This window comes from Opisthocomus hoazin, chromosome 2, assembly GCF_030867145.1.
Source record: "Opisthocomus hoazin isolate bOpiHoa1 chromosome 2, bOpiHoa1.hap1, whole genome shotgun sequence".
Taxonomy (NCBI): Eukaryota; Metazoa; Chordata; class Aves; order Opisthocomiformes; family Opisthocomidae; genus Opisthocomus; species Opisthocomus hoazin.
The window spans coordinates 19,382,297-19,396,271 of record NC_134415.1 but is presented as its reverse complement, the minus strand read 5'-3'; the positions used below and the strand labels follow the sequence as shown (position 1 = coordinate 19,396,271).

Below are 13,975 nucleotides of genomic sequence, written 5' to 3'. Positions count from 1 at the left end.
TACAGCAGAACAGGGGATGGCACTGAAGAGTTGTTGTCCTGTTTGGGAGCACAAAAGGAAGGAAAACCCTGGAGTGGACAACCCGGAGAAAAATCTGCCTTTGGGGGTTAACCGGCTGCTTCTACAAAGTGAGAGCAGATCCAGACTTGCCTGGGCACACAAAGTCTGTGTTACCTGAGGAAATTCTTGCCCTATTATAGTACCTTACTGCGAGCCGAAGGGTGGGCAAGCACTGGGCTGATTCCTGCTTCTCCCCCTGGAAGTACCTCGTGACTCTGCAGCAGCTGAGACGGCAGTTCCCATCACACCCAAAGGCCACAGCACACCAACCACAGCCAGCAAGGCACAGCCTGCATCAGGCCTGCTCAGTCACAGGAAGGTGCAGTAGCAAAGAGATGCTTCAGAGCACCATGTCTTGTCTGTTGAATCCAGTGACCACCTAAACTTCTTGAGGGGGGAGATCTTTGTTGTTTTGCAGTACTGCCACAATGCCATAACCAAAGCTCAAGATATTTTTCATTGAAGTAGAGGGACATTCATTTTCCTCGTATTCAGTTTGCTAGCTTGTGTGGGCAGTGGAGCGCACAAAAGCTTTTGAACCTTTTTCCTTCCTCAGCCACTGTCTACAGACCTCTTTCTGGTACATTTACAGACCACTGGCTTTCCAGGAGCCACAAATTGCCAAACATGGGCAGAGTATGATAATCAGAGCACGAGCTGCGGGTTCACCACAGGCAAGTAAGTACTCAGGTAGCATCTCCTGGGGCTTCCAAGCCAATTCTTACAATACACCTGACATTTTAGAGAATGACAACCACGAGCTTTGCCCCTGCAGAGCTACTGGCAAGGCAGATCCTTTACTTACAAAATAGACGAGTAGCAAGTATCCCCATTTCCCAGGTCCCTCAGGCACAAGACCCTATTAGTAGCTCAAGAAAGCTGACAATCACAGCTCGCCCTGATCTTTTACAGCCTCCCCAAGGAAAGCAGAGAGGAGGGAGCCCTCATGCTCTCCACAGGGACAGGCAGCCACTTTGCAGAGTTCACAGGCACTCCCCTTCCCTGCCCGCCCCTTGGGGAGCGGTCTCCAGGGCTGACTTGTGCTCTGCTCCCCAGGTCCCTACAGCCTCTGCGTGGCTGCTTGCGCTCTCCCTGGGTTGCAGCTGCCTCAGCAGTTGGTGCAACTGCTCTGAACAGCCATTTCCATGGTATCTCCAAGAGCGGAGAGGACTGCAAAGGTTTGCTGTAACACAACAGACCTAACCACTACTGGTCACAGACGTTTCAGCCAGACAAAAGCCTTTTTCCACATCTCACACTGTGCAATAAATTATTAAGTCCTTATCCCGATTCCCCCTTCCTTCCCCCTCCCCATTTTCTGGCTGTTATTTTTTTAGCTAATGTAATTAGAGACATGTTCGCTTTTCATGAGCCCTGCAAGGAATTGGCTCACCACCACTGTTCCCCACATCTAAAACAAGGTGCTCAAAGAACACTTCCCGAGTTCCCACATTAAATTAATCACAGCATTTCAGACCCCTCTGGAGACCCAGGGTTCAGTGTTGTCACGGTAGGAAAGATGCAGCAGCTCTCCCAAGGCAAGTCTCCTGCTCAGCGCAAACCCTCCAGCTCACACGAAGATGGAAGAAATGTTGGCTTGGAGGGAGAGAGGCAGCAGCACAATTAATTACTCATTTTAAATTCCACCATTTAAAAAGAAAGAAAAAAGAAAAAAACAAAACAAAAAAGAAGGTAGTCTACAGATATTGGCAGCTACCACACAGCATCTCATGGAAGAGACTGGTATGTGGGGCACACAAAGGAGGGCACATGCCAGCAAATGATTCACATTTACCCAAGCATCTTCTGAGCTCCAGCCCTACGGAGACACCCAGGCAGCCCTGGTCAAGAGAGCTGGCAGCAGCTCGCCTGAGGACGGGACTGCAGAGGCGAGGGCTGAGACCAGGCTCTGGGGTGCCCCGTTCCCCCAGGCAGGCCAGGTGCTGGGGGTGTCTGGGACCCCTTTCCTTGCCCCAGGTGACCACACACAGTGGGAAACCCCAGACCTTCCCACCCCACAGCGGGTTTCCTTAGCCCAAGCACTGGGAGCTGCCTACAGCTCCCACTCCCACCCGTGGCCCAGAGGCACAAAATGAGCTGGAACTCCTCAATAAATTCATGACATTTTTCGTGCTTTGATCGTGGCTGGAAAGGCTTTTTTAGCCAGACAACTCCTCCTCATTAATTAAGCATAGGAAGGAAGAGGGCAAATCCTTGTCCCTAAAAAGCAAATGTTAACCCTTTGGAAGAATCCTAGTTGCATTTCCTTTCAAAGACACTTTTGTTTTTGTTTTTTTTTAAAGCAGCAGAAACAAACCTTGGCAGGAAACAAACAAAAGGATTAAAACTAGCTACCCCAAACTGACATCGTAACCCAGTTTATTTCTCTAAGGCACATATGAGCAAGGCATTTTGCTTTCTTAATGCATTTTTACATCATTATTTTGTATGAAAATTCAGTCTGCCAATCTGTTGCTCATACAGAACCAGCAGACCTCCGAAAACAGGTAAAAACCCACATTATAGCAGAGTTACATGGCTCCTCAAGCAGCATCACGTGCATCTTCTCTAAGTAATCTATGCTGAGACTGGGGCGGGGAGGGGGGAGGGTTAGGGATAGGACTGGAGGGACAAAAAGAAAAAGGAAGAAGGAAAAAAAAAGGAAAGAAGGAACTAACCTCCTGATGAGAGTCTGACCAAAGTAGAGATAAACAGCAGCTATGTCTTAGAGAAAACAGCAAGAAGTCCATTACCTACGGAAATATGAAACAAAAAACCAAAATCTAGCACAACAACATTGAAAATGAAAGTTTTGGTCTTTGAGGGGGGGAAAAAAAAAGCCTTTAATTTTTCTTTTTTCTTCTAGCAGTGGAATTCTGTTCCCCAAGGGCCAAACAGATTTCTCCCAGAAAGCTCCATGTCTGCTATGGCAGAGGTAAAAGTCATCTTTGTTTAAACAGAAGCCAAAGGTTAAAGAAAGGGTAACCAATGAGTAACAACTCCTCAGCCCTTCCCAGCAAGAGCAAAGAGCTCCCCTTACCTTCCTCCTCACTCCCAGTCATTCAAGCCAGCTAAACCTCTATGCTAGTTTTACTCAGAAAAAGCCTCGAGGCACTTACCTTGTTTCTGTGCAGTGATAACAAGGGCAGGGAGTTCCGTGACCGTGGGGAAGATGTCAAACAGGAAGACAGAAGGAGGCTTCTGTGCTGGACCCATCTGGCAGGGCAGAACACCAGCCCCTCGCTGCGTGTTCCAACCCCGGTCAAAACATTGAAGAAAGAAAAATCTTCTTGCTAGGATTCTGGCAGGATACCTCTCTGGCTGTTCAAAGCAGACAGAATTCAAATGCCACTGGGTTTTGCCTCTAGCAAAAGGAAAAGCAATGGTTTGGCCTGCCCTACTAAAACCCAGCTGCTAGAGAAGGCAGGGATGCCCCTGCATTTTCATCCTGCCTCTGCCACCGATGTGCTGCATGGATTTCACAAACATCCCTTTGTCTCTGCCCTTGCATCTCTAAAGCAAGCACCTTGTAGCCAGGCTCATAGCCAAGTCTGAACCAAACAGATCAAAACTGAAAAACTAAAAGCCCTTTTAACAAACGTACACCAAGCAGTCAAAACTCCCATCTGCTGCCTGCTGGTCCCCAGTCTGTGTAAGCAGTTTTCCCCTGATTGCTTTTGCTTGTTGCCACGGCCCTTCGCACCTGAGAGCCAGAACCAACAGCTGGAGCTTTGTTTGGGGTCCCTGGGAGCTCAGGTACTGCAGGAAAGTGCTACACAGCCAGCAAAGCTCCCACTCGAAGCTAGGCATGAGCTTCTCAGGAGCTCACGGTTAAAACGTTGCCCTTTGATGGGCGGAAGATGAACATAAAAGTTGTGGCTTAAGGATGAATTTTGTTAGCAGGCTATTTCTGTTAACAGAGACAGGGACATCCATGTGCTGCACACATTGCGTCGAAGATGAAAACAAGGTTGTGCCCCTGAGCTCCAAGGAATTCCTCAGCATGCCCCTCGATTCAGCCACAAATTAGCCCGAGCCGTTGTGTGCCTCCTGCTCGCCCTGCTGTTCTGTGTCAAAGCTTCTCTCCCCTCCCACATCCCTGGAGGCTCCACTCCTGATGTTGGCTTTCCTGGCTTCTTTTCAGCTGGCCTTATTTAACTCCTTCCTTTGAAGTAATCTTCTTCTGCCCCCTCCTCCTCTGAGCCAGGCTCTTGCTCTCAGGACGTTGCTCGGTTTGGTCAGGGAGCTTACGGCCAGTGCCACAGCCCCGCACTCCCTTCCTCTCTTGGACTAGTTCTGTCCAGACGTGGATTATGACTCTGAGATAGCAGGACTGTCTTCATTTTTTTTCCCCTTTAAGTGAAGTCCTGTGTTCCCTACCTTGTTCTGAAAGAGCAAGGAAAGAGTGCTTGACACGTTTTTTTTTTTAAGAGGACCGTTTGACATGGTAACCTTGTGGCTTCCTGATTAGCTCTTTACCAAGGTGTGGAGAGGATGTGCTTGTGCTCCACCATGTCGCTTGTTCCCTCAGAACAACCTGCGAAGTTTGTCACCAGCTCTGCAGTGACTGTGTCACCTAAAGAGCTGCATGCTCTTGGCCAAAGAGAAAGACCCAGAGCTTAGCAAAAGAGTGCACCCAGACTCCAACTCACCTCTAAGACTTTCCAGCAAAATGCACAGAAAACACAACTACAAAGAAATGTACCGAGATGCAGTGGGGGCAATATATCTTTAATTTTTTTTTGCTTTTTAGTATTACAGTATATTCTTACAAAAAGATACAGATAAAAAGGACACTACAGGATTTGTACATTTAATTCACTTATAGTCTTAAACTGACTAAGAAATGAGGATACGCCAAGGCATTACAGCAGCACACAACCTCCCACTTCAGTAAGCAGCACTCTACTTTCTAGCTTGGCGGGCAGGGCCACCTCTCAAAGTGATCTGCAAGTTTCGAGCTGAGCAGGCTTGCAGGGGAGGAGAATGGCTGAAGACAGGGATGGTTTGGAGGGAGGTGTTGAGCCCAGAGTGGCTCAGGTACCTGACATCCCCTCGCAATTCTCCTAAAAACAGCAAAGGTTTTTAAAGAGCCTGTTTCAGGGCAAGCGGGAAGGAGGGAAATGGCTTCTCACAGAGGTTTTTCTAGATCACTTGGGTGAGAGCTCCTAGTGGGGGACAGCTGAAAGGACCAAGCCCTTCATGAGCTCTGTGGAACATCTTGTAAACAGCCAAAACTGCCTAAAAGGAAGTGTTGATCCAGATGCTGCTTTGAATTCTGCTGATACAAACCCAGAGCAATTCGTATCAGTTGCACTGGATCTATTCTACATTATCACCAGTAACAGCAGACTCTGGTTTGGAAGATCTGTTAAGAATCCTGACTCCCTCCTGAAACGAGGTGCCAAAACACCATGCTGGACTAATGGCAACCTTCTCAGCAGGCACAGTGAGCAAAATCTGGCCAACTTCAGGGGATTCTGGTCATCAAAACTACTACTTAGAGTAGTAGATAGCTTTTATATATATATATATATATATACACACACACACATACATAAATTCTGTATTTTCAGTGGCCAGATTGTGTTACTCAGGTTGACCTCTTCAACTTTCATAACATAAGCTAAGGTAGCCAATGGAGGCTACCTGTTTGGAGGGTAGGCAACCAGAAATGTCCTGTGTCAAGTACAGAAGCCAAGGAGCCATGGCCAAACACCTGGTGATTGCTAGAGACTCCACGGGTAGAAAACCAACCAGTAAAAGATTTTGTTTATCCCGGATAAATCCGGGGAGGTGGGATGAAGGAGGAGAGAGGGGAATTAGAGGACATTCTGCTTCCTTAGTCTTGAAGATAGGAAGCAATATTAGCTCTGAGGAAGGAGAACTGTCCCAGTTTGTCCCACCAGCGTGTTGACTGGTGAGAAGTTATAAGGCATGAACCACTTTTGCCCATCTACACAAACTTCTCTGGCATTATGGCCAGAATTTGTGTGGAAGGGTGAAGTTTCAGCAAGCAACTGTGCAGCTTAACTCTTCTCAATCTTCCCACTGTGATTCGTGATCAGAAATAAACAGGTCTTATAGAAAGTGCTCTAAAATTACCAACCTGCATCGGTTTACCACATGCTTTAAAACCCATGCTTTGCTTTCCCAGGACCAGAGTGATTATGACAAAAGCAAAAGGAACGTTTTTTCTTCCTTCCCGTCCCACACCAAGACTGCTTGCACGCATCCCTTTTCCTAGCTCAGCTTGCTGCACAATAGCCAAGCCAGCTGTCTAGCTGGTGTAATGCCCTGGCACGGTCTCAATAGTCTTTGCAGTAACGCAGTGTATACATACAAACACAGCAAACTAAAATAAGGCAAAATAAATAGAGGTGTCAGATTTACAGGTTCCCCTTAGAGATTCCTAAAACATTTTTTTAAAAAAAATCATTTAACCCCCAAATAAACAAACAAACAAAAAACCCCAAAACAACCAACCCAGAAACGAAACTGCATATATCATGTACATCATCAACTGTACAACTGATCTCCTTTTCCCTCATGGAAACTCCTGACTCGAACTTCTCCCATGCAACCCAGCTGAGGGCATGAGCTTTCCTAAAGATGAGGAAAGATTCAGCCAATGGGGCTGACCATTACGGAAACACCCGCCCCATAGTCTCCCACCAGAGCCCCTCGCAATTCTTTTCCCTTCCTCAGACACTGTGAACACATTACAGAAATGCTTCTGAAGGATGCCCAGGTCGTCTCCCTAGAGGGGAGTCTCTCAGCCCTGAACACCAGTCCTACATCTGCTCTTGCAGGGAACCAATGCCCGGACAATAGCTGTGCTGCGGGGCACGGAAGGGCCTTGATGCCTTGAAGTCATTTTACCTTGTACCATTTCCAGAGACTTATGACCAACTGAAAAGAGTGACCCAGATCAAAGGGAGTGGGAGAGGGAGAGAGTTCTTCAGTCTCTTCTGGGGTCATCCTAACACAACCTGCTTAAGAACAACACAGAGACACAGAGGTAAGCGAGTGAGCGCTAGACCTCTAGGGACAAGGTCTGGAGAGTGAGAAAGTACCTCCTGTTCTAGGTGTGAAGAACTTCATCATAAAGTTAGCAATGACTACGTTTCTGCAGGAAGCAGAACAAGCCCTCGATTACACCCTCCTTTCTCCCATCTCTTCCTCCTCTACTTATTCCCAAAGACAGAGTGATTTCACTTAAAATGTTGGTGCTAGGCACAGGTGCAAGGACAACAGCAGACCCTAGCTCTTCTCCAGCTCTCACTGCGATCAAGAGGTTATGCCTCAGTGTTATACCTCATGACTGCTTGCTGTACCCGCTCAGGCTCTGCTAGCACTAGAGAACAAGGAATAAGATTTTCCTTTCTCTTCCAGCGCTCAGCAGCTCTACCACAACTGCTGATGAAGAACAGAGCATACATGCAGTACCCAAGAGATGACAAACAAGGACAAACTTGGCATCAGCAAGAATCTGACACCAGGCCCTAGAGCAGAGCCAACTTTTTTGCTTATCTTCTGTGTGGTCAGCCTCATCTCATACAGCAGATCTATTAACGGGCCTCTCCACTTGTCACCACTTCTGTGAAATCACTGCTTGCCTCAGTGCATAACTGAACTTTTCCAAAACCCTCTTTACGAACATTCACCATGGATCAGAGCCATGGGGGATTGCCCAGCATGCTGATCAAAGCCTTCAGCCACCATCACAGATTCAAAACAAGATTTTGGGGCACCGGAGTGCTGAGAAAGTTGAGCTGCAGTGAGTCAGAGGCACGACTCCAAGCTTTCTATCAGTCCCAGTAAGTATCCCACAGCTGATTTATAGGAGTTGCACAATCTCTTATTATTTGTGTATGAGTCAAGGAGGTGGCAAAACCACAGCAGCTCTCTAATGAGCATAGCCAGAGTACCGTGTACCATCATATAAGATCTCTTTAAATCAGGGTTGAACTGTGTACACAAATGGACAGAGGGCTTATCACTCTCTGCTTCTGCTACATTTGTGGCCTGGCAAAGTGACTTCAGTTTCAAAAAGCACAGCACAAAGCTGGTTTGACAAATACCAGGGCAGGGGGAATGCTGTATTTATATTCAAGGGGTTTGTCCTGAGGTGTTTCTTCTCTGACAGCACTACCACACTGACAGTCTGTCTTATCAAACAAGTACCTGGGGAGCAAGCAAGCAGCCGTAAATTGGACAGAGCCACGAGTCAGATCATCTTGCACCAGGGCTGACCTTGGCACTACACCTGAATTTCTGAGTGAGTCCTAAGCCCAGGGAGAACAGAGGGGAAAAAAAACTACAATGTTCTAATCCCTAAAAGCATCGTCTTTGGAATTCAGGGATTACTCAAATCTAATCTCCACCGTATACCAATTTGGCACATATTACCACCTCTCAAATGGCTTACATGGCATAGGTTATATGGCATGCTTTAAAACAAGACAAACAAACAGGAGTGGGACATAGCATGTCTACTTCAGGGAGCAGCAAGTAGCTTGTTAATATAATTTACAAGAGATATTTCTAAAAATTAATTTTGTAATTTAAAATAAAAATGCTTAAAAAAGTGAGAGTTTTTCTTAAACTTTCAAAAACCGTTATGAAATACAGTCTTTGTTCTACAAGGTGCTTGTGTCCACTGCAATGGGCATTGCTGTTAATAGCTAATCCCAGGAGGGGAGCGGGATAGTAAGGGAGGAGAATGCACCCAGCTCTTGTAAGATACCAGCTCTTTACGATGAGTATTATACAGAGGCGCGGCAGTCTGGAATGTTGTAAATAGGAAAATACTGGGGTGGGAGACTCAAAATTCAGTGAACAGTGAAACATTAGAGTTTAACAATTCTCACTTTTTTGCTTCTTCCCATAGTTTACATAACTATTTTACTCTCAAAGTGTTCAGAAAACCACCACAGTTTGCTTCTCCATTATCGGTAGTGTGTAATACTGATCAGGCAGTGTGCACGGCAAAGGAAGCTCTATTCTGCAGGCTCGGTGCAGAGCCAAAGGTTAAGTGACATTCAGAGAAAAATCAAACCAAATTATTAAAGTGACAAATAGAGCTCTCTTCACTTCCCTGGGATTCCTTGACTTTTTGTGCTGTTGACTATTGATGCATAGTTTGTAGATGGTGGGTCCCTCTTCTCAAATGTTCTCTCTTTTCTTCTTGTCTAGGAGGAATAATCCCTCACCATTTCTTTCTTTTACTCTTTTTCTTCTCCAAGGAAGATAATAAAAAAGGAAGACAAGATCAAAAAAAAAAAAAGGCCCGTCACAGCCCACACAATCCCATCCCTTTCCTAGAGCCATGAAGACACACAGAATTCAGGCCTCTTCTTGGAGTTGTTTGCTTTTTCGTTGTGTACTTCGTACCTTAAATACAATTTTTTTTTTAATTTCTTCTGAATCAACTCATTTCCAAAGCCTTCTCGGCATACACAATTCTGTGTCCTCCTGGAAAAATTCTCAGTTTTCATCATGGGACCCTCCGTTGGTTCATCCCAAGTGATCCCTTCAAAATGAAAAAGGCTGTGGGCTCCAAGGCTCTCCTTCAACACCTTCACATCTTACTGAGTTACATGATTCCCCTAGGTAGGTAGGTGTGGGGTGTGTGCAGTGAAGGTCAGCCTGTTAGACAGAAAGACCAGTTCATTCCAACAGCAATCACAGCTGGCATCAAGTGGAAAAGAAATCTCATTTCTTGAAGCCAGTGATCCCATTTGCTTTTTGCTACTTGCGACCTGTAGATGATACTAGGGAGCTCCTGACTTCCATTGGGCTTCACTAGGAAATCTTGCGCAAACAGGTAAGAAACGTTCTGCTCTTTCCCTCCCACCCTCCAGCAATGACAACAGGCTCCACAGTCCTCTACTTGTAATGCCAGCCTGGTAGTGACTTAGTTTTAAAAAAAAAAAAAACAGCCAGAGCTTCTTTCCTAGAACACATATTTCATAGCTTCGAGGCTCAACCACCAACAAACTCCAGAAATCTCCTTCTAGAAAAGCAGAATCCAAAAGACTTTTGTGAAGTATTTTATGTTGATCCTGATTCTTGAATTTCAATTTGTTCCAGAACCTGATGCTTCCTTCTGAGTATCACTTGCTTAGGTCAGTGTAGGCCGCACAAAAATACCTCAGGACATGAGATAAAAAGCATTTTTCAGGTGCTAATTAATGGCTTATAAAATCCAGTTCTGGGCGGGAACTGGAAACCTCGAGGACCACATCTTGACAAGACCCAGAAGGCCAGCCTAGATCTTGGAGAAGCGATAGGTGTTTACAAAGCTGCTGTGAAATTAGTCTTGCTTATTATCAGCAAGATGGAGATCATAACTAGTTTTTGCTTTGGCACACAGAAAATTATCTTTCTCCAGCTGTGAGGCAGTCTGCAAGGCCCCAGTACTTTCTATCATCACCATGAGGCCTTTGATGACACAATAAACTCCCAGAAGCAAATCTGTCAGCTCTGCATGGCCCAGTCACAGGCCCTGCTGGCTCCCACAGAGGCACTTTTATAATGTTTCAAATTAGGAGCACAGAGAAGGGATGGGAGGAGAGACGATCATGGAAAGGTAACGTCTCTAGCCACAGACCAAAGAAATCCTTTAGGGCAGCTGTCAGCAAGGCGCCATCGCACACATTCGTCTTCCTTGTTTTGCACTTTTTCATCACCTTCTTTTGGTTGATGATTTTTCTTCCTTTTGTAGTTAATAATTTAGCTTTGTCACCACCCGCTCCCGGCTTGTCTCTAAGCCTTGGTTCCCTGAACGCTTGCGGTTACGCTTGAGCTTGGATAAGTCTTTATCAAAGACTTCACCCGACCTTAATGCTGATACCAGGTCATCAAACTCCCCACTCTCTTCAGAGATGTTTCCAGCTTTTGCCTTCTTTTGCCGCCTCTCTTTTTCCCTCTGCTCTTTTAGCTGTGGAGAAAGACACAGAGCTTTAGGATTAACTAACCAAGATGCCAGATCACGAGGTACACTGCCAAGAAGCAGCAAAGATGCGTCAGTACAGTTTAGGGAAAAAAAAAAAAAAAGAGAGCATGAGCTTATCCACAAGGCCATCATCTGTGCCAAGAGTTAACAGGCGACCACTCTGGGCTTCCCTTCTGCACAGGCAAGCAGAGAGCAGGAGAGATGAGGAGTGAGTAGCATCATACGTTTGCCTCACAAAGTACTACCACCCTGGAGCAAAGAGGACACCTGACATCTGTCTACGCTGCTGCCGTTTTGCACTGATTTGACAATAGGATCGTGCCAGCAAAGTAGCTGTGCCAAATGACAGCCTACAGGTGATGCTGGCACAGGTAATTACCCAGCTTATGGGACCAGGCTTGCAGCGACCTTGGTGTGGCAGCACTTACCATACTAGCAGTACCTAACCTAGTGAGCTTAAAGTTAGTTTGGATGTGTCTATACAAACCACAGTCATTATTATAGTCACAAACAGCTTTGCACTTGGGGCATAGCTAGCTAAATTGACAGGCAGAAAGGCTGCAATCCTGCAGAAGGAGGAAAAGAAGAAAGCAAAAACCCCAGAAAGCCACAAGCTAAACACACTGGAGAATGACAACTGTGTGAGATATCAAGACATCAACAGAAACTGTTTCCACCAAACAGCTCATGTTTGGATGGAGGCAGCGTGTTGCAGTGGTGGGAAGAGGAAGGCATGTTGCCTCGACTCTGGAAAGAGAAACTGGTTATAAACACAAAGAGCGGTGAGACAGAACTGCTGATTTTACAGATCATTGGATAGGTCCACCTGTCAACGTTATGCCCTCAGTCTCCCTAGGGTAGCTCCAGGGAGCTCAGTTATCCCCGACCCTGCTCAGCTCCAAGACGAGTGGAAATGGCAAGGGATGGATGCAGCTGTCAGGAAGAAGATCACTTGCTCTGCACACTGGCCCACGTTGCAGCACGACTCTTTCCATAAGCAAACTGCAACTTCTCTTATGGTGCAATAGGCCTACAAAACCTTCCTAGAGCTTTAACAACGGGCTCCTGCACTTCCCAGGCTGGCTGAGAGGAAACTTGAGCCTAAATCCCAGCATTTTATCCCTGTGTCCAACAGTAAGGCTGCTGGCACCCGAGCATTTTACCTCTCTCCTTTTCTGAAAGGCACCAACCGCTGCTTTTGGCACAGCAAACATTTAAAGCATCAACTCCCCACAGCGAGGCCTGGGGCCATGGCAGTGGCAGGGGGGAAGAAGACAGCAGGCTGCTGAGCCATTCTCAAGCCTCAGGAGAGGCTGAGGCTAGACGGGGAGACTAGTTCACACAAACCCCTGGGAACACACACATCTGTCTTCCAGCAGCAAAATCAATGATACAAAAGCTGTCTCATCAACGTCAAGGCCAGACACAGCCCCAGTAATCAAGGCATTAATGCTGGCCAGAGAGAAGTACTGCCAGTGGGGGCTGCAGCAGGTGCCAGGCCACTCGCTGTGTCACGGTACGCTGTCAGGCAACAGGTACACTGCAGGTGGTGATGGAGTCTGAGTGGAAGCTGACCAGCTGGCAGGACCAAGGAAGATCTGGTTCCCAGAGCTTTTGCACAGAGCCTGCGTCCCAAAAGCAGAATAGTCTGGCACTGGGCAGGGGCAGCACCATGCTGCAAAGTGCCAGGGCAGAGCAGGCAGGGCTAGATTTGGTATCTGAATCTGAAAGAGTGCAATTTAGGAGCCAAACAGTATGCCCTTGAGAGCTGACAGGACAACCAGCAGGAAAAATATCATCATTTGTGAAGAGAATGATGCCAAAGAGAGGTGGCAGGGAGAAGGACATAAAATGGTGACAGGACATGAATATTGAAATTGGCTCTCTAAACCTTTCTCTCTAGAAATGAAAAGGCAATGGAAGGAAACACCTTTCCCGTGCCCAGCTCCTCACCATGGCCTCCATGCGTGCCCTGCGCTCCTCTTCTTCCTTTTTCTTCCTCATATTCTCCAGATCTTGCTTGGCCTCTGCAAATGACTGTAAGAAAGTGTCGAAGATGCCAAAAAATTCATCTGGCTGCATCTTGCCCTCGCTCTCTCCAAAATGCTTCAGTGCCTTGGCATACTGTCAAGGGGGCAGAAAACACAAGAGCAATAATTAGGCAGGCAGTTTGGTGAAGAAAGTGAGGAAAGCTTATGAGTGAAATTCAATACCCTCTGAGCATTCATGTGGCAAGAGCAGAAGCTACTCCCCAGGAACAGAAGCGCCTCTCCTTAAGGCAGGTGCCTCTGTCCCTGAAGAATCTGCTCTCCTGGATATCCTCTGGGCAACATGGGGCAGAGGTTCTGGAGAGCACTAGCTCTCCACTTCTACAAAAAAAAACCCCTGCCTTCAGTGCCTGAGGGTGGTGGAGTAATTTCAGAGGACAACCATCTGATCACTTCTTCGCTGCAGCTATGGGACAGCAGGGGCACAGAAGGCAGTGAGTGAGCTGCGAGAACAAATAGTTTTAGCCCATCCTTTCCCCTTCCACCTTCCCCTCAAATCCACTTTTTAAATGGCTGGAATCAGAGAGGTTTTTTGCAATAATGTTACAGTCTGTCCTCTCAGGAGCCTTTTGCTGTGTCATCCATCACTCTGGAATCCTCCAGGTCAGGGTGTTGCCTGGGAGAGAGGTGATTATGGGCAGACATGGCATGAGCAAGGGGCAAGGAAAGCAGCCAGAGCTCCCAGGCAGACTTAAAAGAGAGTGAAGACATCACAAGTGGCTTTTATTTTAGAAGGCAAATGTTGAGGCTGCAGGACACATGTGGAGGCAGCCAACTGGCAGGACTTCAGTCACAGGGAAGTTCTGATCGGGAGACGGTAAATTCACAGCAACCCCTGGCTCTTGGACATCAGTCCTGCAGTAGTTGTACTCTTTTTGCTCTCTCACACTCACAAACATGCCTCTGT

The 13,975-nt window shown here is 46.8% G+C and overlaps 1 protein-coding gene across 9 annotated transcripts in view; it reads right to left on the bottom strand.

The window, feature by feature from the left end:
* Window positions 1–4,780: 4,780 nt before the first annotated feature.
* The window catches only part of DAAM2 (dishevelled associated activator of morphogenesis 2), a 221,097-nt gene continuing 211,902 nt past the window's right edge, over window positions 4,781–13,975 (bottom strand). For all 9 annotated transcript variants that reach the window (XM_075412807.1, XM_075412816.1, XM_075412808.1 and 6 more), the window contains 2 exons: window positions 12,974–13,144; window positions 4,781–11,005 (listed from right to left, as the gene is read on the bottom strand). In XM_075412807.1, the coding sequence (XP_075268922.1) occupies window positions 10,790–11,005; window positions 12,974–13,144 (387 nt within the window). In that variant the 3' untranslated portion in view covers window positions 4,781–10,789. The remainder of the gene's footprint in view (window positions 11,006–12,973; window positions 13,145–13,975) is intronic.